This window comes from Sesamum indicum, unplaced genomic scaffold (assembly GCF_000512975.1).
Source record: "Sesamum indicum cultivar Zhongzhi No. 13 unplaced genomic scaffold, S_indicum_v1.0 scaffold00128, whole genome shotgun sequence".
NCBI lineage: Eukaryota > Viridiplantae > Streptophyta > Magnoliopsida > Lamiales > Pedaliaceae > Sesamum > Sesamum indicum.
In genome coordinates, this window is record NW_011628055.1 from 392,181 (window position 1) to 404,674 (window position 12,494).

The following is a 12,494-nucleotide window of genomic DNA, read 5'->3' on the forward strand; positions in this document are numbered from 1 at the left end:
ATATCCAAATAAATCTCATCTAGAAAATATTAATACTTTTCTATAGAATTTTATTTAAAAATATATTTTATTTATTTTAATTTTAGTTTAATAATCCATTGCTCAACCAAACCTTGTTTTGAAATGATTTTGGGCATGAAAATGACTCTTTTTTGAATTATACAATGTTAATTTACGTACATTACACCCTAATAAAAATGTTTGTAAAATATACAAACGTATTTTTTGTCGAATTAATTATTTAGAAGTTTTAAAATATTACAAAAAAGGATATACCATTAAATAGAGTTTGAATATTTTAATACTTTCATTGTTTTTTTTTTTATCTCATTTTTATTTTCAATAATAAATATAACATAAATAAACTTGTATACTCATACAATAGTGTATACAAATATATATATATATATATATTTTAAAATATAGACAATATAAATAAAAATATTTAGATTTAGATTAGATGAATTTAGTAGTTTCAGATTGAATTTAGTGAATTTAATTAACTTTTTCAAAATATTTGTTACAAGACTCTCTAAGTTTAATGTTTTCAATTAATATATTTATTAACTCCATATATTATCAAAATTAAGCTAGATAATAACAATATTAATTGACATAAATATTAATAAAATCAACATACTTAGAAGGATATTTATCAAGACTTTAATTATTTTTATTAATAATAAAAATTTAATATCGAATCAGCTCCAAAATATCTTATAAATATATAATTTTATAATTTTTTTTTTCAAATAAATTTAGCCAAACATCCTCTTCAACTAATAGTCACACTTACTATGCTTTCCACAACCCTCTCGTACTTTCAAAACTTAAATCAAGACACAATCTTTAAGCTTCGTTTGTCTTTTTATTATTATTATTATTCGAGAAATAGTTAAAAGAAATTTACAAATATCCGTTCTATCTCCCCTCTTTTTAATAAAATACATTATCGAACATAATACGTTATTTTTATTCATTATATACCGATACAAAATACAAAACTAAATATACCTAAAATTCCCATAAACGCACATTAATCTGTATATTTTTCTTCGTCTTCCAAAAATTTAAAAAAAATACATAAAAATATTAAACCAAATAAAGTCTTAGATTCTTGAGACAAGAAAAAACATGATCCCACATTCCCACCTACCCAACTACAGACAAAGAGAAAACAAGTATTAAGAATCTAAGAAACCTTCACACTTTTTAGGTGCATAAATTAAATTAGACACCTGTTCTTTTTACTTTTTTCAGTTTGACCCCTTTTAGGACCAAAATGCAATTTCTTTATTCTGTTTTACCATAAGAAGGAAAACCAGTTGGACCCACTTTGGCCCCAAAAGTTACTGAATATTACCTATTTAGTAAATGAAAAAGGTCATTGAATCTAATAATTAACTATTACCCTATCAATACTATTCTTATTATTATTCTTCTTCTTTTACATACTAAGCTATCCTCACAAATATAATCAGATAGATACGATACATCTATATTACTAAAAAAAATATTATTTTTTCATATTTAATTTAATTATTTAACTAATTTATTTATTAAAAAATTTTGGTCATCATATTAATTTTAATATTTTTAATGAACTCACAATTATAATTTTTTTCTTTCATATTACTCCATCTTTTTTTTTAATCTTTTTAAGGATTTCTTTCTTTCTCTTTTCCTTACACCATGTTTCTTTTCATAAATTTTATTTTTCTCTTCATTTTATAATACTCCATCTTTTAATCTTTTTAAGGATTTCTTTCTTTCTCTTTTCCTTACACCATGTTTCTTTTCATAAATTTTATTTTTCTCTTCATTTTATAATACGATCATTTTTTATACACTGACTAAAGACCGCGTGCGAGCGACCATTAGTGTTTTAAAAATCGAAATCAATAGATATATATCAAGTAATTAATAAGAACGAAAAGTGATGGATATATATATATAATAGCATATTGGCTGTTAAAATATGATGTAAATTATTTAAAATAAATAAGTAATTGTATTTATACAAATATTAAGGGTACAATGGGTATTTTTTTTTTAATTTGATTTTGAATAATCGTGGTTTACAAGTGAACAGTGACTATATTTTTATATTAATATACGTATAATGTTAATTTTATTTTTAATATATAATATTACTTCATCATTCACTGTATCTAAATATTAATAATAACTGGTAAATATTCCGATTTCAAACCTGGTTATTCCGTTTAAATTTCAAATAAAAGAATATAGGAATAAATCAAAACTAATATTAAAGCAAATATTCACTTATTTATAAACCGGTCCATAGTAAATAAGAGGTTCGCCACTAATTTTAAAATTTTAATTAATTATTTAAAAATAAAATTGTTATTAGTAATATTTTATGAATTTTGAAATCTTATTTATCAATCGAAAAATTTAATAAAATATTTAAATTTATTATTTTATATATGTGAAATAAATATAGGCAAATAAGTCCGGTTGCCGACTACTATATTATTTATTGGTTCCACTCGTCAACTTCAAGAATTCATCTCTTCCAACTTCTCAATTTCATCCCCACAACTGAAAAGTATTTCGCTCTTTTCCATATAATAATAACAGCACCGAGCGCGCTCTCTCTCTCTCTCTCACCCTTTGGTGTGTGTTTGTGTGTGAATCTTGCTGATAAACTCAAAGTTGAGCTTTTTTTTCCCTGTGTCCATTAATTTTGATCACTTCTTTAACATGGCTGAAAATCCCATTTCAGGTTCGTGTTCCCATTGTTTTATGTGCACGAAGATTTGCAGAGTAATAGTTTCATGTAGTTCTGTTGGGGGATGAATGATGACACGGGATTTGATAAAAGATCGGATTTGGTTATTGTAATGACTGTTTATGGTTTATGATTTCTTGAATTGGGGTTTCTTTGATTTGCTTATTGAATGAGCATCACATGTTGAATTGAGTTTCTTTTCTTGTATGTAAATCTGTTGGGATTTCTGAACTGTTCAATCTTGAACCGAGCTAACAGCTTTCTTGGATGATCTTTCTGGTACAACTTCACATGTGCCATTTTGTTTCTTAATTTTTAATCAGGTTGATTGTAATTGCTAAATGTGTCGTAAATGTGAAGTCTTTTCTTGGTGTTTGATTATTTCTTTTATTTAAGCTGATTGAAAGATGCATTCCACTCTGATATTCAGAACAGGAATCAGTTGTAGTGGAGTAAGCATTTGAACCTGGTCTTGATGTTTGTTGTATTGCAATCAAGATTACAACTGAGATGTTTGATCTTAACCTATGCATATTTAGCTGTTAGAACTTAGAAGCTGTTAATGGGCTTCTAAATCAAGTCAAACGAACTTATATTCATGAGTAAATTATTGAATAAGCTCATGAAGCCCTGTTGGTTCAAAAGATCTTTGGAAAAAAGTTATCAGATGAAGAAATAGTATGATAAGGTATAATGAGTTTTTTACTTCAATATCTTCACCAGTTCTTTTCTACATCACTTTTTGCTTGGAACTCCGGAAACTTCAGCCATTGTAATGTGGATCAGAGAAAAATTATAATCTTCTGCGCGCATTACTATCTTACTATCTTGGTCTATGTTTGCTTTTAATTCTGTGCTGTAGCTATGCGATGCTTTTAATTCTGTGATGTAGCTATACGATTCGTCATTTACTCCAAGTCATGCTAATGGATTAATTTGACATTTTTGTAGGCGAACTTAGTAGTCTTTCCCTGAATAAAAATGGAGGATCAGCTGAGAAGAACCCTCTTGTTGTTTGCTTTGGAGAAATGTTGATAGATTTTGTACCTACAGTTTCTGGGGTTTCACTTGCTGAAGCTCCTTCCTTCAAGAAAGCTGCAGGTGGTGCTCCTGCTAATGTCTCTGTTTGTATAGCAAAGTTGGGAGGTTCGGCGGCTTTTATCGGGAAGGTGCATTTCCTTTATTCCCCTTTGTTTCTTTAAGTTTGCCCCAAACCAGTTTGTTTTAGCAATGTTGTCTTCTTTCGATGTGGTATGTGCGGTTTGAGCTGTAGGTCATTACCTTTTTCTAATCTTTCGAGGCTCTTATCTGAACTTAACTAAAACGAAGTATCTGAAAATCGATAGCATGTTGTTCCTTAGGTAGGCGAGGATGAGTTTGGGCATATGCTTGCTGACATGCTAAAAGAGAACAAAGTCAATAATTCTGGTGTGCGATTTGACCCCATTGCAAGGACTGCACTGGCATTTGTCACACTCAGAGCAGATGGTGAGCGTGAATTCATGTTTTTCCGTAATCCGAGTGCTGACATGCTTTTGCGGGAGTCAGAACTTGATGTAAATCTTGTTAAGAAGGTCTGATTTTCTACTCTTACTTATATTATTAAGAATGATTGCGCTGAAGCGTTTCTGCTTGGTTATTTGTGTGTTCAATAAGTTATATCAAATACAGGCAACTATTTTTCACTATGGTTCAATCAGTTTGATTGAAGAACCATGTCGATCAACACAACTTGTTGCCATGAGCATTGCAAAGAAATCCGGTAGCTTACTCTCTTATGACCCAAATCTGAGACTGGCATTATGGCCTTCGGGTGATGCCGCTCGAAAGGGAATAATGTCGATATGGGATCAAGCTGATATTGTCAAGGTATAGCCGATGAAAAGACTTGAAGAAATTTCTGCATTTATTGCCACTGTTGTTATATTTACATGCTTATAATAACTGTTACAGATAAGTGAGGAGGAGATTTCGTTCCTGACTGAAGGTGCTGATCCGCAAGATGACAATGTGGTGTTAAAAAAGCTTTTTCATCCTAACCTACGACTTTTGCTTGTAAGTGAAGGAAAGGCTGGCTGCAGATATTACACAAAGGTAGGTTTGTCAAAAATGGACCGGCATGTGAGAAGTTGCTCATGGCTGTATAGGCTGATCCATACGCATTCATTTCCCCTATTCATTTATGAACCCATTGGTGTTGCAAAATTTTTGTACAGCAATTCAAAGGAAGAGTTTCTGCTGTTAAAGTCGAACCTATAGACACAAATGGAGCTGGCGATGCATTCATGGGTGCAGTACTTTATTGTTTGGCCTCAGATGTGAATCTTATTCAGGTAGCATCTCCAACATGCCTATGTTTCAATATAACTATCCTATTCCGGCACAGTCGCGCTCATGTTGCAAGTACCGTGTTTTATTAATCTTTCATATCGCATAACACGCATACGTCTTATTGTTTTGTGCTTCTGATTCTTCTGAATCAAGAAAATTCTGAACTATGGATTATAGTACTGCATCTGCTCTTTTCATCCAACTATTCCTTGTCCCTTGTCCGATAACACGATGGAAAGTCATCCAAATTCATTTCTAAATTATGCTACAAGTCCCGTTATTCTGATGCAAAAACTAATGGCAGGACGAGAAGCGTTTGAGGGAGGCTCTCTTCTTTGCAAATGCTTGTGGTGCCCTCACAGTGACAAAGAACGGTGCTATTCCCGCGTTACCTACAAAAGACGCCATCCTAAAGATTATGGCGGATGCCACTGCGTGAGAAGGAAAAGCAAAATATATAGTTTTCGTCTTTGTTGTGTCTCTGTGAAAACGGAAGTAGGACCTGAGTCAGGGGCTGCGGCGATGAGTAGCTTTTTCTTGCTAGCAACTGAATTTGAGTTTCTTGTAGGTGTGAATAAAGATCAACTAGGTGATGTTACAGTAGACAACATTTTCCAGGTAGTGAAACTTTGTTGCCTGAATGGTTGTAAGGCTAGCATTTTGTTCAGAGGAGGTAAAATAGCTCTGTTGCCATATCTGTTGTAATACAGAACATATGCACTTTTAAATCATTTTTTGGATCTGTTGTAATCAGTTTGATATTTGGATTAAATCATTTAATAAATCATTTTTTTTTTCATTTTTGTATCTTAAATTTCACACTAATACATGTGAGGAGATAGATTTTACTTTATTAAGTTAGTAATGAATCTGTTGGATAAATATAAATTTTTATTTATTTATTTTTTGTTAATATAAATAAATTTTATGAATTTTGACTAATGTATGAATTTATTTTTTTGGATCGAAACAAAGTCTATTAAATGGCATTTTTCAAATCGCTGGTGATTTGTGTAATTATACCAAACTAAAAAAAAACGTATTGTCTAGACGACGACCTTGACAATTTTGCCAACATCCGGACTTTTGTAGCTATAAATAAATAGTCAGTAATATGTTTGGATAATTTTAAATTAAAATGAGTTATTAAACTTTAATTTAAAATTATAATTATTAATATCAATGAATTTAATTTTTTTTAATAATTGAGTCATTTAAAATTATTATTCCAAATATCCGATTTAAATCTAAATCTGTTTATCCAAACGAAGCCTCAAAGTCTGTAGACTATGAGAATGTTGGGTTATCTCATAGCTTCTGAAAACATGTTATAATCGTGTGTTAGTTTTGCATAAAATCGTGTTAACATCATTTGAAATACAGAAGATTGTCACTACAGAAATCGTGGTTGAACATCTTCTTGAGAATTGAGCCGCGCCACGATCTGCCACGATATTTTCCCGTGGGTTCGCCGGAAATTACTCCGACTTGATAAGGCACAATTTCACGGCGGAAAGAGAGTTCCACCAACTTACGCGAGCCAATGCCACCTAAATCTACGTGCGCCCCGCATTATTACAGAAGGATTTTTTTACTGAAAATCTAATCGTTGATTTGCTTCTCTTTCGCTCTGTAAAATTTCGACTCGATTCTCTGAGAAGAAAAGTTGAGTGCTAGATTGCTGAGGTTTGGGATCATATGGCGACAAACCCGAATCCGAGTAGCAATGCTGGTCCATTCTTACTTCCGGAGATCGGGCCGGATGGCCTGGCCCGAGAATCTCCTGTCATCGCTTACACTGAGAAGGTCAGGTTTTTGGGCTTTTAGTTCTCATGCTGATAGGCGCCTCAAATCATGAACTACTGATTTCTGGTTATTTTGTTTTTGTGTTTCTGGTTGAATTTGGGTTTCAGATAATTGAGGAAGAGCAGCTTCAATTAAGGAAGTACGTTCGCTTCCTCTCCTCCTCTCATACTATTTCTGTTTATTTTTGGTTTTCATATGGTAGTTATCTTTAGTTGGGATTTCGTATAATTGCTTGGAATTGGATTTATTAGTTCTAACTTAATTGAACATCCAGTGGCCTCTTCGTTTGAGCTATACCCTGCTTATTAAAGTTTGTTGAGATGATTTTCAATCCTAAAGTTGGTGTCTATTGATTTGATCATTCCCATGAGAGCACCATTTTCTAATTCATGATAACAAGATCTTGAGGTCCAAACAAAGTTTAACTGGGGCAAATACTAAAGTTCAATGGGATCATAAAAGCACTAGAACAAAATCAGTGTACCTGTTTTCAATAGTATAATGTTATGGAAATGAGCCACTGAAAGAGGAATTAAGTAAGCTTTTGGTTCTTGGTTGAAACTGGGGTGTCCTTGTAAATAGCTTCTCCTTTCTTCTCCAGGGGATTGTTGAGACTTCACTTGGGTTTAACATCCCTTGATCACATGGATCAAATTTATGCGTAGAAATCGTGTGCTTCCTGGATTGGTCAATTAAGATTCAGTTATTGACATCTTATCTGGTGATCAAAGTATTGTCTCATATGTTCACTCAGGTACATTGATGAAAATTATTCCAAGATTCGTGATGTTGAACGGGAATTAGCAAATCTCGCAATGGAAATGAAGCTTACTTCCGGTCCAAAGAAAGCTGGTATTTGTTGTTGTTCTGCATTCAATATGAGTATCTTTGAACAAGTCGACCTTAGTATTCTATCCTTTTGTTCTTACCTCTATCAGCACTTGAACACATGCGTAAAAGAATAGAAATGTCAACAGAGAGAATACATGCTGCTAAGCTGAAAGAAGAACAAGCTAAAAAGGTATGCCACTTTTTTGTAAAAGAGACTTGCTTGCTTTTGTGTCCAACTTATCAATACATTTTTTTTAACTATGAGGCCCACGGCACAAAGTAACTTATGATGCCTTCCTTTATTTGCTTTTTGATCACTGTACTAGACATATGGCTCATTCTCATGACTATTCCCAGCTCTTTGTTTTTCCCATGGTTCATTTTCGTGATTTTCTGTTGGAGATTTCAATAGATCTTTTCTGACTTATGCTATCTGAAATATTAGCAAACTATTACTCTGAAATCCCTCTTTCACACCTTCCTCTGTCAGTAAACCAGATGAGGAGCAAGAAATAGTGAAGAAATCATGTACTTATGCTATTTGTATATGTATATGTTTATATTTTATTTATATCTTTTATATTTTCCTGACTTGGACTTTCTTCATAGTCGAATATCACCTGAATCTTCAAATACTCGTAGTCGTTTCCTGTCTAGTCTGAGTTTTTTGAGATATTGACATGTAAAACCTCTTAAATTGTACTATGCTTATCTTTGAGTCGCATAATGAGTTATTTGGCCTTCTTGGAAAATGTGTGGTGAGACTTCTTGAAGTGGATGAAAAACTTTGAACACACATTTCATTCGTGATATTTTGCAAAATGTGAGTCCTCATGGTTACAGGTTATAATTTCCATGTAGGACTAGGAATTTTCACTGGATAAATTAGGGAAATGTTTTCATTTTATGCTACTTAAATTTACATGATGGGCATTAAGCTTCTTGTTTAATACATTTAAGTGGTTTTCTCTTTTTTTTTTCTAGTGGCCTTCAATAAATCATTCCAATATCCTTTAGTATCTGATAAATCTTCTGCTAAATACTAGGCCTGGGAAGCTGCAGCAAAAGCAGTGCAGGATGAGGAAGCGATTAAACAGAAGCTTTGTGAGGATCTGAATAAGCTGGTGATATAAATTTTTCCAAAGTCATCCTGTTGCGCACTCCCCCAAACCCACAGACACACACATTAAACCATATTCTTTTGCAGGTCCAGGAAAGTAGCAATTTCCAGATGGCTAGACTGGAGGAATTGAAACGTCGGCTCGAGGCTCTGAACCCGAGCAGAGCATCTACCTCTGTTCCCTCTGTAAGAGAATACTCCCAAGAATTGTCGTTGTGTTTGCCTAAACTTTTTGTTCTCTCTCTTATCGTCAGTCAGATGCCTGCCAGTGAATGAACACGAATATAGCTCCCCGGCAGCATGATATCCTGTTGGGCATCACTATTTCTGCATGAGAATTTGCTAATGAAACTTCTACTGCAGCATCTTTTCCTGAAGATTTTTTCCCCCTGTAAAAGATGGATAAGAATTTCACTACCGCATTCTTTTAGATGATAAGGCGTCCATATCCTCCTTCAAAATCATGATAACTGATTAGAGGATCTCTCTTTCTATTGTTTGGTGAGGTTGACTAAATTGTGAAGTTGTTGATATACTTTTATAGAAAAGCATAAGATGAGGAAAAATGCATCACATGTAATGAAGTTCTGTTTCTTCACAGAAAGCTAGATATGAATATGTCCTGAAATGCGCTAATGGGGAAATAATTGAAAGCACGAGCGGGATGCAATATCCTATAGAAACTATGATTTTTTGTATCATTACCAAATAATAATGCGCAGAGCATGCTTTTTTTCTTTTTTTTTTGGTAAGTTCATGACGAACTTGCTTATTATGCTAACATTGTGATAAAAGAATACATTATGTATTATAATTTCTGTTGTTCTTTGGTATTGCCATCAGCCATGGGAATTTTTTTGTTTCATATTGTCCTTCCAACTAATAACCCCTTTATCGTTTTCATAGCTAGTAGATGAAATCCTATAGGAATAGCTAAAGATAGTCTCATCAATTCTGATTTTTTTTTTAAATAAGACTTTGTAAGTAAAAGCTTGAATTGATCTTTTATGATGAGTTTTGTGGAAAATAATTCCTGGACATTAAATTGTCGAACATTCTTGTGAACCACTGCTTGCCTTGAGAAATTTCATGACTTTTGCCCAATTACCATGTATAGGATGGGAATCAAAGACTGGCGCCAGTGAGTATAACTCAAGATTCTTCTGCAGTTCCAACTGCAATGGCACCAGCAAGTGGAGCAGTGGGAACAATATCAACTGAAAGTAATGCAGGGAACTCACCAGTAAATGCCCAGCACCAACAACCTTCTATCGTTGGAGAGGGAAGAGGGAAAAGGAAAAGTTCAATTCAAGGAAGATTAAAGGGAGTAGGAGCAGTACCTAAGGGTAGAGGTCCTGCAGAACCTGGTTGGACTGGGGCTGGTTTTGATGTGGACGGCAGAGGTTGAGAGCAGCATCTTATGAAATTGTGGCTCGAGAAATTTGCTGCTATTCAACCAGGTGGCTTGCTTATCCATTTTTTTCATGATGATATTGGAAGGATTTCCATCACTTGTCATCATAACTTAACATGTTTCCAAAGTTCGTTGTATCTCAGCATTGAAATTTCTCTAAATTCTATATATGAGGATCGACTTTATCAAACATCATAAATTTGTCTTTATCTTGACAAACTTAACATATATGAACTCGATTTCTAAGGTTGAGTATTAACTTTCAATTTTAACCTTGTCCTTTGCTTTGGGCATTTTCAATTTATCCAATATTAGCATGTTCGAAGATTCATGGCATCATCTATCACCCCCTTATAGAATCTGTGCGCTCGAAAAGAGACCTCATTGCTGTGAATTTTAAGTTCTCTTCTGGAAATTGCAACAGTGACACATTCAGATATCGTATATTTGCTGCAAAAGATCCAAAAACAGGTAAGTGCCGCCATGTATTTTGAAATGTATCTCATATTTAAATTGTTATCAGCAATAATAGCCATCAGAATGAGCTGGAGATGTATAAATTTTCTGGGCGATAATACAGGGCTGATTTGGTACCATAAGATGGAGTTTTATTATGAGTGACGCAGTCCTGCAGGGGTTAGATGGATGTTTAAAAGTATCATCTACTTGCCTGTTTACAAATTGAATAACTTGTGTCAGTCACATGGTTTTTATTGTACCTGAGAGTTCTACGTATTGATTATGAATAGGTAGATTTGCAGTACTTTCACATAAATGGTGATTTCGCGATGGCGATTTTACATTCTTGCTTGGTTTCTCATATTTCTGAAGCTTTCCTCATTCAATTCCTACCTGCCAAACCTTTTCGAGTTTGGTTGGTTGGGATGTATACGGAAAATGAAGTATTAGAGAATGTATAAGAAAAGAGTTTTGTTTGGTTGAAAATTAAATGAGAGGGGTACAACATGATTAGATGTGGCAAAATTTTAAATAAAATATATTTACGCTTGATGGATCTAATATAGATTTATTGTAGGCCGTACAACGATATTTTAATTAGAAAAGATCTATTTAATTTGCAATAAATCAACGATTAATCAATTTGGGGTGAGTATGAAACTTTTTTACTGATGTTAGTAAATTTCGTGAGTTTTGCTAATAAATAGATCTATTTGTTGGATTGAAACAAATGTTAGGAATACTAGATGCAATTTTTCTAAACTACATAAGGTTTACTTGTAATTACATCAAATCTATATATGAGATCCCTTTTTATTTATTAATCACAATATTATATATGCCTAAACATAATAAAAAGAAAAGGAGTATTTGGTAAAGTCAAAATAATTAATTTTTCTTGTACTAAAAAAAGGACAAATATTTAAATTTTTTTGGATCATTCTAAATATTTTGAAGGCAAAACATTCCCATCTTTGAACACAACACAACCTTGAACTCATCACATTGATGTACTCAAATGGGGTTTCTGAAACATAGAATAATGTCTACATTTGATGATAAATTTATTTTATTTATATATACGTTAGGCCTTGTTTGGATCAGGATTCTTGAATATCTTTGTCAAGGCATGGGGTCATGCATGTACTGTACATCGACCATCGGAATTAAGCTTCCATTGATGCCATGTGAAATGGTCCGCATTGAATCAACCAAACAAGAAAAGATAAACACATAAATTCAGAAAAAACCGAAAAAAAAAAAGAAGAAAGAAAGTGTATATTGAGATGAATGATGATTATGAACAGGGAATATAACATTCGTCGGTCACTCATATGACATTGTGGCCGTCAATCAGACACTGACAATCCACACTTGTTTGCAAACCTTTAATAATAGTCATTCTTTTGGACTGTTCTCTCTCTCTCTCTCTGTTTCTCTCTCACTTCATTCAAAAAACATCATCAATCATCAAAATTATTACCTGATCGATCGAACTTAATGTGACATGATCCTTCAGTTATGAATTTAATTTGATTCCACCAAAATTTTAGATGAGAAATTAAATAAAATACTCACTATGTTCTTATAACAAATACTGATCAAACTTTTATTTATTTCAAAACGTTCATGGGTCAATTATTGTTGATGTCTCAATTAATAAAATGGTTAATAACATTTTACTATTCAAATTATAACTGTTTTTATATTTTGATACCTAAACTTTATCTTGTGTTCATTTTATCATATCAACTTATAAAACTTTGCGCCTTGTCATT

At 32.7% G+C, this 12,494-nt stretch overlaps 2 protein-coding genes across 2 annotated transcripts; both read left to right on the forward strand.

Annotated features, from left to right (window-relative positions):
• Window positions 1-2,528: 2,528 nt before the first annotated feature.
• Window positions 2,529-5,810, forward strand: LOC105179244 (probable fructokinase-7). The gene is made up of 7 exons (XM_011102847.2): window positions 2,529-2,749; window positions 3,707-3,924; window positions 4,117-4,329; window positions 4,427-4,624; window positions 4,709-4,849; window positions 4,972-5,088; window positions 5,391-5,810. The coding sequence occupies exons 1-7, from the start codon at window positions 2,728-2,730 to the stop codon at window positions 5,523-5,525; spliced, it is 1,044 nt and encodes a 347-aa protein (XP_011101149.1). The 5' UTR covers window positions 2,529-2,727; the 3' UTR covers window positions 5,526-5,810.
• Window positions 5,811-6,377: 567 nt separating this feature from the next.
• LOC105179247 lies at window positions 6,378-10,449 on the forward strand. The gene is made up of 7 exons (XM_011102851.2): window positions 6,378-6,892; window positions 7,000-7,031; window positions 7,647-7,744; window positions 7,831-7,913; window positions 8,770-8,847; window positions 8,931-9,029; window positions 9,961-10,449. Exons 1-7 carry the CDS (start codon window positions 6,785-6,787, stop codon window positions 10,249-10,251), a joined length of 789 nt encoding a protein of 262 aa, XP_011101153.1. The 5' UTR covers window positions 6,378-6,784; the 3' UTR covers window positions 10,252-10,449.
• Window positions 10,450-12,494: the final 2,045 nt, after the last annotated feature.

Bases quoted from the DNA above. Each gene is read 5' to 3' on its own strand.
- LOC105179244 (XM_011102847.2), top strand. From the start codon at position 2,728: ATGGCTGAAAATCCCATTTCAG. The intron at 3,925-4,116 runs GTGCATTTCCTT...GTTGTTCCTTAG, and splicing joins CGGCGGCTTTTATCGGGAAG to GTAGGCGAGGATGAGTTTGG. The intron at 4,330-4,426 runs GTCTGATTTTCT...TATCAAATACAG, and splicing joins ATGTAAATCTTGTTAAGAAG to GCAACTATTTTTCACTATGG.
- LOC105179247 (XM_011102851.2), top strand. From the start codon at position 6,785: ATGGCGACAAACCCGAATCCGAGTAGCAATGCTGGTCCATTCTTACTT. The intron at 7,032-7,646 runs GTACGTTCGCTT...ATGTTCACTCAG, and splicing joins GAGCAGCTTCAATTAAGGAA to GTACATTGATGAAAATTATT. The intron at 9,030-9,960 runs GTAAGAGAATAC...TACCATGTATAG, and splicing joins CATCTACCTCTGTTCCCTCT to GATGGGAATCAAAGACTGGC.